Source organism: Helicoverpa armigera, chromosome 20 (genome assembly GCF_030705265.1).
Source record: "Helicoverpa armigera isolate CAAS_96S chromosome 20, ASM3070526v1, whole genome shotgun sequence".
NCBI classification, from domain to species: Eukaryota; Metazoa; Arthropoda; class Insecta; order Lepidoptera; family Noctuidae; genus Helicoverpa; species Helicoverpa armigera.
In genome coordinates, this window is record NC_087139.1 from 4,068,276 (window position 1) to 4,089,320 (window position 21,045).

The 21,045-nt window shown below is 38.6% G+C and overlaps 2 protein-coding genes across 4 annotated transcripts in view; one reads left to right on the forward strand and one right to left on the reverse strand.

Moving 5' to 3' along the window:
- The window catches only part of LOC110381251 (cell adhesion molecule Dscam1), a 129,081-nt gene extending 116,578 nt beyond the window's left edge, over positions 1 to 12,503 (forward strand). The window contains exons 7-16 of one of the 2 annotated variants that reach the window (XM_064039814.1): positions 1,797 to 1,997; positions 2,372 to 2,535; positions 6,010 to 6,163; positions 7,259 to 7,389; positions 7,802 to 7,961; positions 8,362 to 8,700; positions 8,863 to 8,997; positions 9,374 to 9,511; positions 10,238 to 10,414; positions 10,818 to 12,503. In XM_064039814.1, coding sequence (XP_063895884.1) covers positions 1,797 to 1,997; positions 2,372 to 2,535; positions 6,010 to 6,163; positions 7,259 to 7,389; positions 7,802 to 7,961; positions 8,362 to 8,700; positions 8,863 to 8,997; positions 9,374 to 9,511; positions 10,238 to 10,414; positions 10,818 to 10,984 — 1,766 coding nt within the window. In that variant the 3' untranslated portion in view covers positions 10,985 to 12,503. Of the gene's footprint in view, positions 1 to 1,796; positions 1,998 to 2,371; positions 2,536 to 6,009; positions 6,164 to 7,258; positions 7,390 to 7,801; positions 7,962 to 8,361; positions 8,701 to 8,862; positions 9,149 to 9,337; positions 9,512 to 10,237; positions 10,415 to 10,817 lie in introns of those variants that run through there. The other variant, XR_010277489.1, reaches the window with a different exon arrangement.
- A 2,611-nt stretch (positions 12,504 to 15,114) lies between these two features.
- LOC110381252 (protein Fer3) lies at positions 15,115 to 18,426 on the reverse strand. Of its 2 annotated transcripts, none has more exons than XM_021341523.3 (4): positions 18,271 to 18,426; positions 17,403 to 17,496; positions 16,515 to 16,630; positions 15,115 to 15,787 (listed from the first exon to the last, which is right to left on the reverse strand). In XM_021341523.3, exons 1-4 carry the CDS (start codon positions 18,313 to 18,315, stop codon positions 15,611 to 15,613), a joined length of 432 nt encoding a protein of 143 aa, XP_021197198.3. In that variant the 5' UTR covers positions 18,316 to 18,426; the 3' UTR covers positions 15,115 to 15,610. The 2 variants fall into 2 exon arrangements, with proteins under 2 accessions (XP_021197198.3, XP_021197197.1); XM_021341522.3 differs by lacking the exon at positions 16,515 to 16,630 and adding an exon at positions 16,675 to 16,841.
- Positions 18,427 to 21,045: the final 2,619 nt, after the last annotated feature.

Here is a 21,045-nt window from a genome sequence, read left to right on the forward strand (position 1 = left end):
ATTAGACAAATTAATGAGCTCATGCGCCTTCAACGTATTAAAATAAGAGATTTAGAGTACCAGCGGAGTAAACCATCCACCATCATACCATCATACCATCTGGCCAACTGTGGGCCGACTAAACAGTCGGCCCACAGTATGGTAGGTTTTTTTTTAAGACAGCCGTGAATTCAATCAAAGTTTTTAGCCGGTCTGATACCGACCATATACCTGATCTTTGTTATACTATTCATTTTCATACAGATTTATCAGCCCGAACAAACTGTCGGCTAACTAAAAGTCTGTAATGTGCTGGGTACTCTGGGTACCTACTCTTAAATTAATTAAAATACGTAAGGTAACAGCAGGAAGCTGACTCGATTTCTTTTAATTCGATATATTTTTCATTACATGTTAACGACATCCGATTCTTAATTAAGCAGCGTTCTTAGAAAAACTATGTTCCCGATGTTAGCAATGCGCTTTGGGACTTTTTCCTTTAAAAGTTCCACGTTCCTGGGACCTCGGTAAAAGATCAATTAAACACAACTATTTCACTTACGTTTTAGTTGGTTTAACTTGTTCCCAAAGTATTTTCTTTTAAAACTGTCGTTAGGACTCTGTTCGTTTTTTTCCTTTTGAGAAAGTAGTGTATTTAGAAAAAGGTTTATTGATTTTTAGTACGGGCTTACGTTTTAAAAGAGGTTTCGTTTTTAATGACGAGTCTATTTGTTCTTTGTTAATGTAATCTTTTGTCAAGTGTTTACATTACCTACGACATTTACTTATCCTTAGTTTGGTCTAAGGATACTTCCAACTTATTTTCTAAAAAAGAAAACGTCAACATTTCTTCTGCATGTTTCTTCAAAATATCGCGTAAGCTACAATAGTTACTTTAAAGCCTATAAAATAGGTATGAAATAGCAAATCCTAGATATCTATGCTGCCTAAACATTTCTAATTCACCCCACTTCACCCGTTTTCCACCACAATAAGGCCTCGGTCCACATATCAAACGTGTATTCATTACAAACATTCCTTCAGGTCTAACGCGAATAAATAAGTTTCTGTTTATGCGAGGGTAGGGTCCGTCACTGCGGGTGCGGGTGTAATTCAGAGGGTCGAACTCTCAACTTTTCCACTAGCCCACATTCCTGGGCGGTTACCGCTTCATTTTTGGCGGAGTACCCTCGTTTCTGGAATGGAATAAATGTTTCTGAGATATACGATAATATATAAAGTTGGTGAATTTCGATTTTGGTGAAGAAAGTGATCTAATCGATAGTAAAGCGACATCGAAACAGGTTATTAATAAATAATTTGAATGATGTAGCTATTGAGCTGAATGGAAGATCCGGTTAAGTTTTAATGAGTTTCCCATAATAGAGTTCCTGAGTATCCCAATTGCTTGATTTGTGTTCGGTAGATGACAATAGCTTTGCTCCTACTATTTGAGATACATAACTTTCAAAATTTTGGCAACATAGGACCACCCCCTATGACAATTGTTGGTTTATGGCAAGAAATGCCTACATCAGGCGTCTTTACTACTCCGAAATTGTAAAATTTGGGATGTCCGGGTAACTGGGTGAAACAGATCAGATAGGCAGTCGGTCCTCATAAAACACTGGTACTCAACTGCATCTCAACATAGTTGGGAAAAGGCTATAGGCAGATGATGATGATGGACAAACTTCAGACTTGTACTGACTAATAACCAATTGTGTTCCGCCTGGAGTCCTTAGTGTACCAGGACCGTGGTAACTCGAACAATCCCGTAACCCCAACAAAGAATTATAAAAAGCCTATGTTTCCAGGTCGTCCGCCGCCCCGGATAAGCTGGTACTCCGGGGACACGCTGGTAGACGCTTCAGATGGCGACAGCGAGATCCCTGCAGTCAGAGAGAACGAGCTATACCTTCCTCTAACCAGAGACAATGCTGCAGCCCTCTCGTGTAGAGCTTCGAACACGCATCTAGCGCCACCTATTGTTGCCAGCTTGGATGTTGAATTGTATTGTAAGTTTTTTATACATTATGTTTGACGTATAGTTTTATACATACCTCTACACTTGTTCTTGAAATAATGGATCTGGATGACTGGTTATGGCACTTTGACGTTATATTTTAACTAAAGGTCATAACATACACGAACAACATGGCAGGGTGCACCTCCAACCCGTAACGTCAATATCAAAAGTCAACTTCGGCGTGACAGCGAGCTACCTACCTAACAAAGCTGCGCCCTTCTATGTCGTGCCGTTCATGTGTGCCATGACCTTAAATAGGAAGACAGTAATCTTTGTTTAGATAGCATTTTCATTATTGGAAGTCTGCTTTTAAACATTCCAACTTGAGGAACTCTTATATAATTTTATCCTGAAAACTTCCAGTACCAGCATACAACGTGTCAATCCACTGGGTGCGCGGCACGGCGGGTGACGCGTTACGAGTGGGGGGCGTTGCGCTCGCGCAGTGCACGGCTCGCGGCTCCTACCCGCAGCCCGAACTGTCATGGTGGCTCGACCATAAGCATCTTACGCATCATAGTAATCAGGTTAGACTTGTTAAGATGTCCTTCAATAATAATACCAGTTCTCGTGAAATAGGGTTGCCGCTCTGAAGTTGGCAACTAGTGACTTCACGCTGGTCATAATGTATGAACAGAATTCCTACTAGGTACTACCATTTGTCATGGTGGCTCGACCATAGGCACCTTAAGCATCATAGTAATCAGGTGAGATTAAGACGATCTTTAATAATTTACAAAAAGTGTCGGTTAACACGTTCGCGTGAGCAGTCTCATTTTTACCCGACTGCCAAAGAAGGAGGGTAATGTTTTTCGAGTGTATGTAAGTATGTATGTATGTCTGTTCCTTTGTGACCTCCTGTAGCCTAAACGGCTTGATGGATTTTGATGTATGAGGTATCGTTAGATTTGTCTTGATTACGGGAGTGTCATAGGATACATTTTATCCTAAAAGTCCCACGGGATATTTTTTCTAAATTTCCCTTTAAAAAAATATGTATGCGGTATCATTAGATTCATTTCAATCACGGGAGTAATTAATATAGGATACGTTTTTTCTCAAAATTCCCACGGGAACATGTTAATTCTGCGTCAACGCAAAGCAACTCATGCGTTAGCAAGCAAAAAGCGATTCTTTTGGCGATACAATCACGTCGTCTTGATCAAATGCATGAACGTCGTCTTGATCGTCTTGAACGTCGCATTGGCGGTAAATTTATGTTGCGGAGTAACATCACTCGTAATCTAAAGCCAAATGTCGTCGAAATAATTTAAAATGGTACTTACATATACATAGTCTTCTACATCTACAACATTTTCGTTAAATAAAAACAGCTAAAAAGTTATAAATAAAAGAATTATTATTAAAAAAACAAAATACCGACTGCACACTAAAAAGAGCACGCCCACAATAATATTGATCAATACAAATTTACTGAATATAATTTATAAATATTGATGGAAAGCATCGCAGGCGGGGACCACCTTGACCGCCACCAACGAAAATTCTGCTAAATGGTGCACAACCGAAATGACTATAAATAAGCCTCTGTTGGTCCCCGCCTGCGATGCTTTCCATCAATATTTATAAATTATATTCAGTAAAGTTGTATTGATCAATATTATTGTGGGGCTTGTTTTACTCTTTTTTTAGTGTGCAGTCGGGTATTTTTAAATGTTGGTACTGTGGCGCACCTTTTTCCCATACAAAATTAAACCAAGTCTTAAGACGTCCCGCCGTTATACGTAGTCTTATAATCTGTGTTATGTGGCGCAACGTTATTTCACGTCCAACGTCTATAAACGTTGTCGCCACCACATAGGTCTGACATGGTCCGTCAAAATAAATGTGACAATCTAGAGGCCGTCGTACGACGTTGCGCCTTTTCATACTTATATCAATACGACGTTGTAAGACGTTGCTCACGCGAACGTGTACACGAGGTCAGATAGTAGCTCCTGTAAAGGCAGTCGCTCCTTGTAAAGCACTGGTACTCAGCTACATCCGGTTAGACTGGAAGCCGACTCCAACATAGTTGGGAGAAAGGCTCGGAGGATGATGAAGCAGTACACGACCTCATTGACTGAACTGCGAGATGAAACTAAAAAAATATATATCAGTAGGTACTCGTACCAGTACTCATCAGTTAGCTTTGCCGCTCTGAAGTTGTCTACCAGTGACTTCACGCTAGTCAAAATTTTAAACAGAATACTTTGTAGATACTGCTTATGTGTGCGTAGTTCAATAGTTGATACCTACTTTTCAGCAACTACCTTCAAAATTAAATAATAAGCGCTCCTTTGATAAAGTGCTTGCTACTCGTATTCTATCTTTTTTCATCCCTTGTGTTTGCAAAATGAAACTTTGCAGAAAATATTGACTAGAGTTCTGTTGTTGGTAGTTTTCATTCAATATTCAAAAATACATACATTTTCCTCGGCCGTACTTACGTACCTACTTACTTAGCGTAAGTATAGAACGATTAAAAAAAATGAAATTAACAAAGAAACGAGCACTTAATTAACGACCATACCATTCGGCAATTATGCTCACAAAAACGTGCAGCCGGAAGCTGGAAAGAGAAAATCAATTAAGTGACGAGATTCAGGTAATTAGCGCGTGTCAATCATCTCATATGCCAAGCTAACAAGTAAGATGCTAGTTCGACAAAATTATGATTTGTGTCGTACGTAAGGGACAAAGGACTCTTGAGAAGGGTAGCTGTGAAGTTGGCGGGTATTTGGACCTTTTAGGCTTTGGAAACTATGTAGGTTTGGGAAAAAAGTAATTATTACACTACAGGCTTGACAACTTGTATGTGTATTGAGATTTGTGTATGTGTGTGTGAGTTTTGAAATATCGAATGTACGCCTTGATGAGGCTGTAAACAAATGAGGATTTAATTCTAATTTTCAACTTTCGAACTACATACGAAGTTTCGAATTATTATTTTAAGAACATGTATTCTTGATTCAAATTCCCAGTAGTAGACTCAAAAGATGGTTTCATTTGACAAATGAATAACGATTTCGAAACTACCAATACTGGCTTACCAATATTTATTTTCAACTGGCTTTATCAAAAATAATTAAGTTCGTTTAAGTTCTGCTTTTCGGTTTTCTTATGTTTTCCTAACTCATTTACGTTTAACTTCAATTAAGTACTCGAATTCTAACTAACCTTTAGTATTCTTTGTTTAAAGTGAATTTACTTAATGTACTTCTAAATTAAACCCAAATTGAGAAATCCAATCTCCTTTTAATAATAAAACTAATCCTGTTAATTCCCAAAGCGTAATATCATTTGCGTTGTAATTTAATTTTATCTTGGGATCAAGCCATCAAAGGCATTTTCCCATAGATTGTGTAAACCTACTAGTAATAATAGAAAATTACTTGGCAATAGAAAACATTATACCTCTGTAATTCACTTTTACCGTATTAAAAATGCAGTGGCCAGAATATTAGGTTATGTTTCAGTAATTTTATTTCATTATTTTAAGTGATTGAAACATTCTGTAATATTCAACTAATGTATTGTCTACTGCTCTTTATTTCCACGTTCAAAGTGAATTCTTTTATATTGTTAACACAATTATTTTGGCTATGTAACTACGACACGATCGATCATACCAACCTCCACTATATTTCGGAAGACACATTAAATTGGTAGGTTCCAGCTGCCGTTTGAGCACCTTTGGCAGTCGCTATGGGTAGTTAGAAGCTAGAAAGTCTGACAATGATTATTAGCATGGAGCTCCATTTACAACACTGATTCTCAACGATATGGCTCCAAAAGTCTGAAAGCCATCATATTCCTTCTTAAGCCCTTTTCTTCACCAGGGGCGTGGTAACTCTTTTGAACAATCCCGCAGCCCCGGCAGGTCTTGGCTCTGGTGGGGCCCGCTGGTGGTAGCTGACTCTTTTTGAGTGGTGCCAAAAGTCTCGATAAATAATAATTTATGTAAAGTTAATATTTTTTCTTTATTTCTTTCTTTTCAGACCTGGTTCAACTCATCTCTAACAGCGATATCGTACCTAGAGCTTAGTCCGTCTATCGGTGACAACGGCGCGACGCTCGCGTGCGTCGCCACCAACCCGGTGATGGCACCCAACAGGGGCTCCAAGGCTGATGTTATTACGCTTAATGTTACATGTAAGTTTTCATTCAGTAATAAAATATATAAAAGTATGTAAGTCTATCAGAATGTGAAGCTCAACAAAATAAGTAAATCTGTCAGTCTATCATAATGTGAAGCCAAAGATACGGGTTATCATTTGTTACCCCGTACGGGGTTTAACTTTCGTAAAGAATGGGCGCACAGGATGCGAGTAGATCCGGGTATTACGGATGGTAATAGATAAATAATAACATGGTTCGAAAGAAACCGGAGAAATAAGATATTAGTAATAAATAATTAGTCTCTGTACAACAGTTTTTGAAAATATACTGAATTTGATAGTCATAAAGATCAAATAGATAGGTAATGGCGCCCAAATGGGACTTACGTTGGGTGCCAGAAAATTACACAAAAATTCCTTACAAAAAAGAAAACCTTTAAAGTTTTAACCACAAATTAAGAAAAATTACACCTTATGTTGAATAATGTAGTAAAAAATGATTTTCATAATTATACGTTAAGAATTACAATGAGTTTAATATAAGCAAGAATAATTATTATGCTAAGCTATGATGTAAGCCACCTTAGTATTATCAAAGGAGATAATTATGAGAATCTCGCCTACATACCATACAATCGGTAATAGCACCTCCATTTTGATTACAAGGTCATTAATGTCATTACGTTCACAAGTTATCTAAATAGTTCATCTAGTAATTTGGAAGAAATTCAAGGTTTCAATTTTGAGCACTTTTTGTGAATTAGTGTTAGACTGAATTATGTCTCGTGGGAAATTCGTTTTTCAGTCTAAATGTCTAGGACATAATTAATTCTTTTTTCTTTTTTGATAAAGCTCACGAAATTTTTTAAATGAAATGTTGAATTTAGAAACAATTTAACTAATTGAGTGCTATTTCTGTCTAGTAGAGGTATTATGTTACGTATAGCCAGAAAATCTGACAACCTGTCTTACCAAGAAGGTATCGGCTTGCCTTCGTAACTGGATTGGTCAGATAGGCAGTCGCTCCTTGTAAAACACTGGTACTCAGCTGCGTCCGTTTAGACTGGAAGCCGATCCAACATAGTTGGGAAAAGGCTCGGCATATATGATGTTTTTCTTATGGTTTCAGATAGTCCAATGGTGGACGTGATAAAACTGGGCGATGGAAATCTGAATGAAGTAGTGGAGTTAGACTCACTACAGTTGGAGTGCGACGTCAGATCCAACCCGCCCGTTGAAGAGTTTATGTGGTATTTTAATGTAAGTATTGAAAATCCAATTCATGTGCAAACCCTAGATGAATACAGGTCCTTGACGATATATCACATATCTCACTAGGTCATGCTCTAGCTAGCTAGACGGTCTCATCGTCATCATCTCCCGAGCCTTTTTCCCAACCATGTTGAGGTCGGCTAGCTAGACGGTCTCTTCAAATAAAGGTCTCAAACCAAAAATATTCACATCATAAATTACAGGCAAATGCAATTTTTTGTTTAAATTATAATTCAGTTAAAATAATCGGGTAAAGTTTCAGGCCCAAGTACACCGACAAAAAAAACGGCAGTTTCCTTAAAGCAACTAATTACTATGATTTATCGTCTTATGTTCAAAGCTAATAGTGGTTTCAATGGTGGTTATCGGTGAATTTGAGCCTGAATTTTCTATATTACAGGATATTAAAATAAGATCCGGTGGTATATGGGGTGACCTGGTCTCATCTCACCAGCTGCTGGTGGAAGAGGCGACGCGAGCGCACGCGGGACGATACTCGTGCGCAGCTGTCAACGCCATCGGCGAGACTAGATCCGATACTATACTTATTACTGTATTTTGTAAGTATTTTTTGTCTTACCTTCAAAATCAAAAAGGTTTATTCAAATTAGGCTGATACATCTTTTACTCTTTTAGACTTTTCGAACTTCAAAAACAAGAGACAGGCCCCATAACGCCCACCCTGTTAGCTTTGATGCATGGAGAGATACAGTATTGCCAATTAGTTACATTCTTATGAAAATAAGTGATCCCTAGATATATAGATGACCTTTTACATGGGTGTAGGGGGTCCTTCCCAATGGACAAAGGAGAATCCACGGGAAATAGGGAGCATTTTTTCAAATAAAACGAGGGACTTTTTTCTCATTTTAAAAATCTGCGTTCTTGATACATGACTTGCCACAGAATATATAAAAGGGAATTTCAATAATTGTAAAAACAATGGTCTCTTCATTTCAGACCCACCAGAATGCACAGGCTACGGCATAAGACTTGTCAAAGAAACAATCCACTGCATCGTCAAAGCGTTACCAGCACCAGACACTTACTTCTGGTACCTCCAACCAGCAGGCTTTGAGGTCCAACAGCTAACCACAGGGTCCCCTATACTGCCTCTTGATCAGATCACGGGACCTCTAGCTGAGACCTTGAAAGCTAGTTGTGAAGCCAGTAATGGGGTAGCAACGCAAGAGGAACCTTGTGATCGAGTGTTCACTTTCGAACATCTAAGACCCCCTCAGCCGCAAGAGTGTGATATTGCTTACGAGTTTGGGGAGTTCCAGATGAAGTGTATGCCAGGTAAATATTGATTTCTATGCTAATGTATTTCATTATTAAAAATAAAACAATTAATTTTAAAATTCAATACTCAAAACTAATACCGGAAGAAAGTAATATTCTAAAACTACAGAATACCTAAAAGGAACAAAAGTGCTCAAGTGTTTTCAACTTGAATTCCAGTTGAGAACGCAACATACTACGAGGTGTCAGTGTGGCGCATGTCGGAGAGCAACTCGACGCTGGTGCTGGAGCGACGCGCCAGCATGGGCTTCGGCAGCGGCAGGGCGCTGGCTGCCGGCGGCGCCAGTGTGGGAGGTGTTGGTGAGTGTGGATGTTACATACTACGAGGTGTCAGTGTGGCGCATGTCGGAGAGCAACTCGACGCTGGTGCTGGAGCGACGCGCCAGCATGGGCTTCGGCAGCGGCAGGGCGCTGGCTGCCGGCGGCGCCAGTGTGGGAGGTGTTGGTGAGTGTGGATGATCTGCACTTCTGAACGTCAAAATTTACAAAAGTCCCTCAAACGTCCACCCTTCAAAACTTTTGCTTGTTTTTGCTGGAATCATACTTGGATGGGGTCCCACTTCGGACGTTGACCGGGAGAAATAGGGGTTTCTATTCATAAATGGATTTATCATAATTTTTATTGTTACTACAGCGTCTGGCGCCGCAATGGAGCGCGGTGCGCTGGCAGTGCGCGCGGCGCTGGGCAGCGTGCGGCGCGGCGACGAGGCGGGCGCCAGGGCTTGCAATAGATATGGATGCTCAGCACCCATGCTACTGAGGCCTACTGATACCCTGCTACATGCGGCCGAACCGCCTTGGTGGTATTGTGAGTATCCGTATTTTTTGAATTATAAATAGCTAAGTACATTTTAGTAGGTGCTTCGGATGGCACGTTAAACTGTAGGTCCCGGCTGTCATTGAACATCCTGGGCAGTCGTCACGGGTAGTAAGAAAGCCTAACCAGTCTAACCAAGGGGTTGCCCGGGTAACTGGGTTGAGGAGGTCAGATAGGGCAGTCGCTCCTTGTAGGTAAAGCACTGGTAGTCAGTTACATCCAGTTAGACTGGAAGCCGACCCCAACATAGTTTGGGAAAAAGGCTCTGAGGATGATTTTAGTAGGTATATGAGGCATTATGTAAAAGCAAAACCTTGCAGAAGTGTGAGGAGTCTTGCAATGCTCGATCATTTATATTTGAAATAAGCACAGTATTATATTTTTAATGGTTGATAGTTAATGACAAAAGCTATTTGCTTTAAAAAGTAAAAACAACTTTTCCTCGATTTTGTATGTCATTTCATATTTTTAATTAAAATCTTAGGTATCGCGACATCTAGCGAGTGTTTTGATAACCACTTGCATGATTCAGAGTAGTTGAGGGGTGGCAAGGAAAATGTTACGCTTACTTAGGGGTGGGCATTTTCACCCCTTTTTAACTCAGTAGATGGCGCTAGTCACATGTTTCAACATCTTCACAGTCAAAATCTCTTTACCAATAAATACGATCTCGTTCAAAGCACATTATATTCTTAAAATTCCGTTCTATTTCTACAGTTTTCCTGGAAAAAGACGTGGGCATATCAATAGGGGCAGTGGTACTGGTGGCAGTGTTCCTCATATCATCAGTGCTGCTGGTGAGGCTAGCGAGGAGGCCGCGCTCGAAGCCGCAGCCCGTCATACAAGTGCTGCAGCTAGACGACGTGGCGAGGAACTATCTGGATAATATTGGAGGTTGGTAGTCATAATTCCTCTGTCTAGTGAGCTGCATTTTTAATCACCACAACAAGATGCAACGTCAGAGCTTTCTCAAATCCGCCTGAGCCATCAGAAGCCTTTCTGAAATGTTCTACTACATAGTAAAATAAATTGACGTCAAAGCAGTATAAGGATTTGTCCTTAAGTATTTGGCAAGTTCTTATATTATATCTAGTTTATTTGGTGAAGAAGTCTATTCGGACTGTTAAGACAGATTTTAATTAATTTATATTTTCATCTAAGACTCTTTTATACATTTAATTAAACTAAATAAGTACGCGATCGGGATTATGGGTATGAACTGACATGGCCTCGATCTTCCAAATAGCTTCAAAGAATTTCAAAAACAATATTTCTCAAAGATTCTCAACTTTTCCAGAGCACAAAGTGCACGCATCATGCAGCCTGCGCTCCTGCAGTAGCGGCTACTCAGACGCGTCGGGGGACTCAGCCCCACCTGAGCGCCGCCGCAAGCCCGCCTGGGAGCGATGGGAGCCTCCGCCCCCCGACGTCACGCTAACATTACATAGAGAGAGCGCTGTTTGAACGACTGATCATATTTGACATACAGGAAAAGGCAAGGGTTCAAAAATGTAAAACCACCAGTTGCCATAGAATGGCTGAATTAGAAAAACATTTGAAGGTTTACTTTTGTGATCGCATTCTGCAAACTCATTTTAACCAGTCTTCGAATATTTCTCGTGTCGTCTAATGCTTAAGAATTATAAGTTGGGGGGCTCTGTCCCTTCGCTCTCCCGCCTTTGCAAGTCCGCCTGCAAACATTCGGAGCTATGGAGCTGTTATATCTTGTCATACCCTGAATACATTAAAATAAAAAAGCTAGTAACTGAAAACATGATTGAGACATTTATCACTTACCATCGATACCGGCTATGAAATCATATCATCTATGCTTGACTATCTTTTAAGAAATTAAATGTAAAAAACGACTGATTTAAAAAACTGGCCTAATATCCTTCGAAGATATTTCAGTGTTTGCATAGGTACTCGAAAGGCTCCTGAAAGTTCTTGTGCTGACCGCCTGATATACCCATCTGCCGTTAATTGTACGGGAGGAGTTAAACAGCTGAGGATTGTTTTAATAATTCTCCAACCGACTTTCTTGCCATAAACAAAAGTAGTACTTAACTATTCGAAAACCTAGACCATGAACCTTTAAATAAAACCTTTATACAAGTTTCAAATAAATAAATCTAAATTAGAAAAACTTCTTATTTCACTGCCATACTGTACAGTTTTAAATATAAATTCAAAGATTAAACAAAAAAGATAGAATAGAAATAAATAATTAAGTTACTGTTGCGCCATCTATTGTAAGCTTTTGGAAACCCTCGCCGCCATTACTGTTTTACGAGTTTACGACTTTATGAAAGTGACTGTTTTTGATTGACTGAAATATTTAGAACGCGTTGTATTATATTGAATGTATGTATGTTCTTCTGTTGCCACTGAGTGTAGTAATATTTGTAATATAAATGTTAAATATTCTGACTTAATAAAGTTTATTTATTTGTGTCAATGTGAGCGATAATTTCAACGGGACACTTCAATATGTAAAAACTGTTCAGTTACACGCTAAATAATTTATAATGCGTTCTAAGAATACTTATAGTAAAATTGATATTGTCAGTCGAAAGTTTAATTATATGTGAAATGTATAAAGATGTATATTGCCAATGTGAATGCATGTGATGCATAGACAATTGAAATTAAATGTTTTCTGTCTATGGCCGTATATGATATTGTGATCTAGATTTAAAAGCGAGGAAAAGTTGGAAGGAATCTGACTCACAATAACATACTACGGTACATTTTGTAAAGTTAATGTCTTTTAAATACAAAACCTGCATTTATAAGTTTACGGATTTGCTTACCAAACCACCCCTTATTTTAATCTGTGCCATGACCAAGAAGGCTCTGGTCCAACGAAAATAAAACCAGGCTTTAAATTATTATATATTTGTTTATTACAAGCTTAAATTTAGAAATATTATATACTTAATTAATTAAGTAAATCTAATAATAAATATTTAAAAACTAATAACATTTGTTTTATTAACATTATTTTTGATCCGGAATATCGCCTCTGCCTACGTTGCTGTATTTTGGTTTTATATTTACTGATACTCCTTGTTTATTTCCCTTTATATTTGTTGATGAACCATCAGCATGTTTCTGATGGTATGAATACTGTTTAACTTTAGGAGCAGCTACCGGATTCTCTTTTAACACAACAGCTTTATTCTCTCTCAAAACACTTACTTTCGGTCCTTTGGTACCAGAAATCACCGTAGGATGAGCAACAATTTGAGGTTTGGCTGTCACTGTATTAGTATGTAAACCATCTACAGCTAATTCAATTGTTTTTCTAAGTCCTTCACTAGTTGCATTTGGAACAACAATATATTGTTTAACATTTGTTTTCAAATTGGTTCTCCAATCCTTACTCTGTTGTAGAACTTTCCCTGTATTAGGATTTCTTTGGTTTTGATATACTGTATCAGGTATCTTGCTATTGGCAACGCTATCTTTTGATGCTACAATTTGAACAGGTTTCATTTGATTAACTTCTTTCTCTTTTGGTACAGAAAGCTGTTTCTTGCTTGAATGTACGACATATTGTGGTAAAGGTCCCAATGTTTGAGCAATGTCTACTTTATCACCTGAATTAGAAAACACTGTTACTTGCTTATTTTGATCGTTCACTTTTTCTTTTGTAGCACTGATTTTCACTTCTGAATTTTGAGCTTTGTTTGAATTTGAAACAATCGGACGCCGATTAATAGCTTGATTCTTCATCGGTTTTACATTGCGAACAGGAGCATCGTTTGAAGGCCTAAATATTTCAGGGAACACTCCGAAAGCAGCAGCAGCACTGAATCTTTCTGTAAATCGTTCTTCAAAGGGTGGCTGAGGTACATAAAAGAATTGTTCTCCTTTTCCATAAGAAATGTCAACAACCGGAGCAGTTTGTTCCTGATACATTTCTTGCACGGGAGCTAGCATATAAGGGTTAGCACCCAACACAATAGCTTCATCAATCCTTTGCTTAATACACATCGGTAGTTCAGACTTCATCTTTACAGTTTCCACCAATTCGACGTCAGGATTATTGTGTGCAGTATACGTTATCATCGGCTCGTGGTTTTTCATTTGTTTGTACGAATATTTAGATTCGAATGGCACTTTTAATTCAACCTTCTCTTCAACAAACGGCTGGATCTCCTCTGTCAGTACAGGTGGCTCAGGTGGTATTGCCTCAATCACTGGAGCAGCTTGAATCCTTTCTTCAGCTACATATTTGACTTTGTTTAATGCAGGAAACATTGGAGCTATAGTTTCTTTCATTACATTGTTAGGTCCTCCATACAAAATTCCGGTTGAAAGCAGATTCTCGACTCCTTTCACAGCTACTAGTGCATCGTCGCCAGATTTTGTACCAATAACTGATCCGAAAGCATTTAAGTTTACTGGTTTCACCGACGGATAAACTAATTCTTTAACAGCTGTCTTTTTCGGTGAAACTTTAACCATTACATCTTCATACCCAGGGAGTCGGAATAATTTGTAATCAGACTCTGTCTTCACAACTGAAGGCTGTTGGATGTTGATTTTTTGAGGACCAAAGATGGCTGAAGAGATCAAATTTTTCAAGTATGCTAGGTCTCTTTTCTCGCGTCCATTTGGCGTTGCTAAGGCAACGCTTGCCAGTAATAGGCACTGAAAAGAGAAATCAAATTAAATGCTAGAATAAACACGACATTTAGTTGGTCAAGTCAATATTTAAAACTTATTTAACAAAATTAAATATGAATGGGTGAATTATGTAATGTTTATAGGCGAAAGATATAATAGATAATTTAATTTAACGATAAGGTAAGCAAGTGAATATAACTAAACTATTAAATCAATTCAAAGTCAAGTAGTCAAAAATCTAAATACTCTGGAATACTCACATTTAACACAAACAGTCGCATTTTGTGCATTCACTAATATCACTTTTGACAAACTTCACTCACGGTATACCAGGCAATACTAACTACAAAACTACCCCGTCCCTGACTTTTTATAGGTTCCTTGTCATCATTAATAGAGAAAGCCCTCGTTTAGGGACATAACGACGTGAAATAATTAGCTAATGCATTGATTCATACAAAAATGCAAGTTGCTTAATGAGCACAGGCATTGTACAATTGTTCATTTTAGGCAATGTGACGCTTTTATAAGTAGAAAAGTGCCCCATAATAATTACAATCATTTTGAAGGTCCCTACCCTCGCCTTTGAAGGTATGACACAAATAAAAAAAAACTTAAGTATAAATATGTAAGTAACCGAATCCAAAAAACACTGAAACGTAATATAGTTTTTGGAAGTCGGGTAATAAAAATAGAGTACCTAGTACTTACGAAATTATCACAATTGTGAGGCTCAAACTTGAGAATCAAAAATTCTAGGTAAGTACTTAGATATACAATATTATTTTATAGAAAAGCAAAATAAATTGAGTATCCTAGATAAATAAAACGAATACTCCTATTAATATAATATTTATTGATATAATACTAATGGAAGACAAAAGTTAACATTATATTTGACGTAGGCATTTATGTTTAACTTATGTATTAATTATTATACCTACTATAAATTATGTCGATACAGAGTAATAGATAATATTATGATGACTAGAAGCTTGCATTTCTGATACAGATGCAGACGCCACATTCTTCTCAAATTAAACTTCAATTAAATTATAAGCTCTAAAGTTAACAAAACAATAAAATGTTCAAAAGAAATTTCGAGGTTTTTGCCATTGCAAAATAGGTAGGTACCTTGCCATATTCGTCTTGCTTATTTAGTGGGAGCTATCCAAAACTAAAGTATTCAAGGTTCCAAATTAGTAAATCTTTTAAGCCATGAATTCCATAAAATCTCAATGATTCACATAAAGGTATTAAAAGGTACAAATAAAGTGTTTTGAATCTTGGTATATAAATGGCAAAACGAATTGAAAAGCTGTGACAATTTCATAGACTTTACATTTTAAACCTCTGAAACTCAAAATACTTCAACTAAACTGACTAGAATACAACACTCTTTTCCTTCACTTCCCATTTCAAAAACCGTTTACCATATTTCTAGAACCTTCCATTCTAAGCGCACCAAGGCACTTCACCATCAAACACATGACGTGACGGGTGTATGCCATGGGCGGCGTGATGGGGTTGTGGTGAACCGTGCAGCAGTTCACACATGAAGCTGATGTAGGTGATGGCCAGCCTCAGGGTCTCGATGCGGGAGAGGCGCTTCTCGTAAGCGAAGGTTGGTACCTGGTGGGATTGAGGACATTAGATATGGGACTTCGAATGGATACTTCGTGGTAAGATGGTATGGTAAGATCGTGTTTAACTAATGGGAATGTTATTTTATTAGTTTCATTCAATACATGATAATGATTGCTGATACGGTAGATGGCTTTTTAAATAGTGTTTCAAAAGAAAGGGGACTTGTCCGCAGGTTTATACTAGATACTTAATATCTACAACACCTACCTAATTTAATTGTTGTTTCAATTGCCACCTTGGTGGAGTCCTACACTCCACATCTTTCAGATTTCGTACTTGAATCTCAGGAGGAATTAAAATAGTTTGCTTATTTATTTCCTTACCTACCCTTATTGATTTCATATGCTGAAATAGCTCCCGACATCGTCTATTAATTTGCGATGACATGACAGTCTTGAACTTTACATACTGCTCGAGTGTCATCATTAACACGATAAGACGTAAATTATTCTGCTGCTGCAAATTAGAGTTCAAATCTGAGAAAAACATGCATTGGTCACTTACTTGACACGACGAATAACACCAGATATTTGTACCTAAATAGGGATTAAAGTTCCGTATTGCAGAACCTGCAACAGAATCAAGCACTTTTTAAAATTAGATTCAATCAACAAAATGACACTAAATCAAGATCAACGTTAGAGCATTTTACTTAAGAAGAGTTCTGTAATACGGAACTAAGAATGTGCAAAAATAAGGAAGAGATACAAACCTTCCTCCGCAACCTATCGAAGCCCTCATTGAGGTTGAAGGTGCGTCGCTGCTCACGAATGTTGGCGGCGCGACGTTGCGCGACTGAGGCGACGCGATGCCTCGCCTTCTTGCCACCTGGGACGGACACGCACTGGTTATCTTGAGTAGTGAATACCAACCTTCCTACGCAATTTATCGAAGGCTTCATTGAGATTGAACATGCGGCGTCGCTCGCGAATGTTGGCGGCGCGACGCTGGGCGACGGACGCTACTCGCCGTCGGGGCTTCTTGCCGCCGGAGGGGACCCGGGCTCCGGCCCGGCCGCCGCACCCAGCCGCCGACCACACTGGTCAGGCAGGTTGTTTATTAGGAACGGACAATAATCTTGCAAGTAATTATGAAGCCTTCTTCCAAAAAATAAAAATACAGTTTCAGTTATGAAGCCGAATTAAAGAATGTTTAAATCGACCGGTATCTTTCCTTAAGGTAAAGTGGCAGTTCTGTTCATTAATGTCAGAGTCTAATAAGAATTTTCAACCAATGTTCTACTTAAAAGAACCTCCCATAGCTGGGCAAAGCGTATTTTTTAAAATGAAGGTAATAAGACGTCTCGAACTTGTGAGGCGCACTATCTTAATATAGCAAGTTCGTTACAATACAATAATTCATTATTGAAACAAATACACTCTAGAGACTTTAAGTCAAAAGAATACAAATAGAACCAATTTGAAGCTGCTTCAAGGAAACTTTAGCAGTCTATCGGTCCAACTATCGGTCTGGGTGGTACAGGTTTATAGGTAACACCACTCTCTGCCGGATCTGCTTGAAACAGACTTATTACTTAGCACTACTTGCGTTGCGGCCCCTATTAGACCATTTCTTTATAAGATTAAATATGAGCAGTTACCCAGGTCGGCCGGCGGGAACGCCAGGATGTCGGGATACGGCACGGGTGCCGGCGGCGCGTCCCACAACGGACCGTACGGGGACACCTCGCTGCCCTGGACATACAAACAAACAAATTAAGCTTTATATTACAGTTATTACATGAGGATCATGTTGTGAGGAAGGTTTTGGGCTTGAATGTGGAAGAACATAGTGCAAGAGAACGACCCAAGGAACGATGGATGCATTGTGTGAAAGTCGATAAGACTAGATAGAACATTACTTGTAAGATAACGGCAGACAGAAGAGTTTTGAAAAAGAAAACTCGCTGCGAAGAACCTAAATAAAATTGGTATTAAGGGCTGGAGGATGATGATGAATTTATTAGGTACAGGTACCTAGACTGGTAGAGGATTAGCTAGCTCAACATGATATTTGCAGGTCAGGCTAAAGCGTACTATTTTTATTTTACACTATTACTATTTTACACGCAGTATTATTTTTAATATCTATTGATAAGTAGCGAAAGGAATATAAGAGGACCAACTGACCAACAGGCTCGATTAGGTAACTAAGATGAACTTAGGCCCAATGCAAAATATAAAAACGATTCAAATAAAAAATAAACTTAGATTTCGTTTAGATGAAGTACCTACCTACCTAAATGGATTGATGCAAAATTAAGGTTTTGCTGGATGAGGAATTTATTTTCTTGAAAGTAAGTTATTTTAGAGGAAGAAAAAGGAAATTAGCAAAAAGAAAATCTGTAAAACCATAACATAGGTAACGAAATTTTCATGTTGTGATGCTAGGTGTGGCATAATCCTGTGTTACTGCAGTCTAGATAAACTTAAAATTTTTAATAAAAATTACAGAAGACAAAAACTTACTGCTGAGCTGCTCCAAACGTGCGGCGTCTCGCTGCCGTAGGACATTAGCGGGAAATGAATCTTGATACCTTTGCACAGACCCGGGCCAAAATCAAACCGCTCACTGAGCACAAGGGACCAACTGACCAACCCGGACCGACCAGAAGCCACGAAGCATCAAAATGGACTAAATCAAATTATTATATCTTCACGCTATACCAGAGCATTGCAGTTTTATTAATTTTACTGTCCAAACAAAAATACACCTTAAATTTTAGTCACAGGGTTGAAATCCCCTTGGCGGTGTCTCAATTTCACCCTTAACTTTAGCAACGTCAGTTTTCTCGAAGCTGATTGGTTGAAGCAAGGGAGAGTTGAGGGTGGTGAGCTGTGATTGGTCGCAGCAGGCGCAAGAGGCGTTGTGTATCGACCTCGGCTCCTGAATTTCATTGTAAAATTGTGTAAAAGCATTAAAGTATATTTTGTCGTTATTATCTTGACTTGTAGGTATGGTCCATGTAGTTGGAGTGACCATTTTAATTACAGTTAAACCGTAGTAGGAAGTTGATTTTCAGTTAATTTCAAATTCAAACATCTCAAAAAACAAACAAAATCTTCATTTTGTTTGACTTTTCTTTGCGAGAGTCTAAATCTCTAGTGTTTTGATTCACTGTGTTGCAAATGTTAAACAATTAAGTACCCGCTTTGAAATGTGATGTTTTCCTTTTTTATACTTATTGTATATTAAGACTATGTAGGTATATTTTTTCTTTCCATCACGTCTCATTTTTTCACTGTTAGTTACTGATTACTAGGTTCAGGCCATAAAGCTGGTACGGCAAATACTATACCATTGGTGTCTTGCTTCCATTAGACCAAGTAGCATACCACGAAACACAAAAAAAAACCGATAACGAATTATAATGGCATCGAAAACTTCAACTGCTTCTTATACGCCTAAAGTGAAGGTAGTTATTGAAAACATTATTGCTATATACCTCGAAAACTATATGTGATGGACACCACATCCAACCTTATGTAGTTACTACCCCTAAACAGTCCTCTTACCTCGTCGATGACATCTTAAAATTTTGGATGCTCAGTGGTCCGAACATCTTCCGAACCTTTTTCCCAATCATGTTGGGGTCGGCTTCCAGTCTAACCGGATTTAGCTGACGTGTACCAGTGCTTTACAAGAAGCGACTGCCTATCTGACCTCCTCAACCCAGTTACCCGGGCAACCCGATACCCCTTGGTTAGACCGGTGTCAGACTTACTGGCTTCTGACTACCCGTAATGACTGCCAAGGATGTTCAATGACAGCCGGGACCTACAGTTTAACGTGCCATCCGAAACACAGCCAATGGTGTCTAAGATATACTTAGAGAGTACATACAAACTTAGAAAAGTTGCATTGGTACTTGCCTGACCTGGGATCGAACCCGCGCCCTCATACTTGAGAGGTTGGTCCTTTACCCACTAAGCCACCACGACTTTTGCCATGCACAAGGATTGTTTGTATATTAACGCTGTATTCTACCCCTGTATACTCCTTCACGTACCCGCTCTTGGTCACGAAAAAATCGGAATTTTCAGAAATAGGAATATCAGGTGGATGTTTGATGCCAACAACCTTCTCGCCTTTAAGTCCTTCCCTGTTCGGATTGTCATCGTATCGCATTTTCATGAATGCATCTCGTCGCAAAAGGAGATCGTGACTCGATCGAACTTCATTGCCCTTCGCGAAGTCACCCCGGTCTTCGCGACCCTATTTTGTATGAAAGTGTGTCCAAATGCTGTACATTATCTACGGTTCCGACTTATTAAAAACATATTTGAGCACTTGCGTAGAAAAGGCGATTGTACGCTCGTGTGCCGATTAGAATGAAATTATAGTTGATTTTACTTTACGTATTTTTTTGTTTATGATATTAAAATCTCAGCGGGACTCCATTATACCAATATTATTCGAAATTAAGACGTTGTCCGCTTAAAATAGTAGGTGGAGTAGATAAAATGAGAAAAACACTATGTTCTGGTGTTCTGTATGAATCGGGATTTTAACTTATTTTCGTGAATCATCACCTGCTACCTGCAGATATTAGAAGGAAGGTACCTAGTACTCTTTGATTTCTTTCCATGTCTACCCACAAATAGCGCTCAATAAGTCTCTTTTGAAGCCTTGTAGCCCAGTAAGCTAGTACAGTTCTAAACATCTAATGTGGTTTGTGTCTTTAAATCACTTAATTTCAATTGAACTATTCAAAAACACAAACCACGAAATAGAACACTTGCGTAACAAAGTCCCCTTAACAATTAGTGCACAATGTGAAGCTAGTTATCATATCAAAACATATTTTGTCCCCCGGCGACACGTGCGGTCGCTCTAACGCCCCTGACTTCAATATCCTCCCCTACACTAAGTAATTGAAGCGTGTAATACGCTGACATGTTTTGCTAAATCTCATAATTTGACACGAATTAAAAAAGCCCTTGTCGGGACTGATTTTGGTATTAAACTATAAGGACGAGAAAGTGCTTGTTTTAAATGGTAAAGTCCGTGAATCAGTCATAAAGGTGGTACGTAAACCTTAAAATTGGTTCTAAGTTGAATTCAAATTCTTGATTACCTATCGATATACCTACCTAGGTATATATAGGTAACTGATGACGTTGTACTTACCTACTTACATATAAGGTGGTTCCGCCTTTTTAACCTATAAGTACCTACCTAATAAAAGTAAAGTAAGCTACGTTGTAATCTGGCCGCATAGGTCCTGGCAAATTACGGGCAAG

Excerpts from the sequence above, each read along its gene's own strand:
- LOC110381252 (XM_021341522.3), bottom strand. The coding sequence starts at position 18,315 with ATGTCCTACGGCAGCGAGACGCCGCACGTTTGGAGCAGCTCAGCA. Across the intron at positions 17,497-18,270 it reads ACGTTTGGAGCAGCTCAGCA|GGCAGCGAGGTGTCCCCGTA; the intron begins GTAAGTTTTTGT and ends TTGTATGTCCAG. Across the intron at positions 16,842-17,402 it reads GTTCCCGCCGGCCGACCTGG|TGTGGTCGGCGGCTGGGTGC; the intron begins GTAACTGCTCAT and ends CTGCCTGACCAG.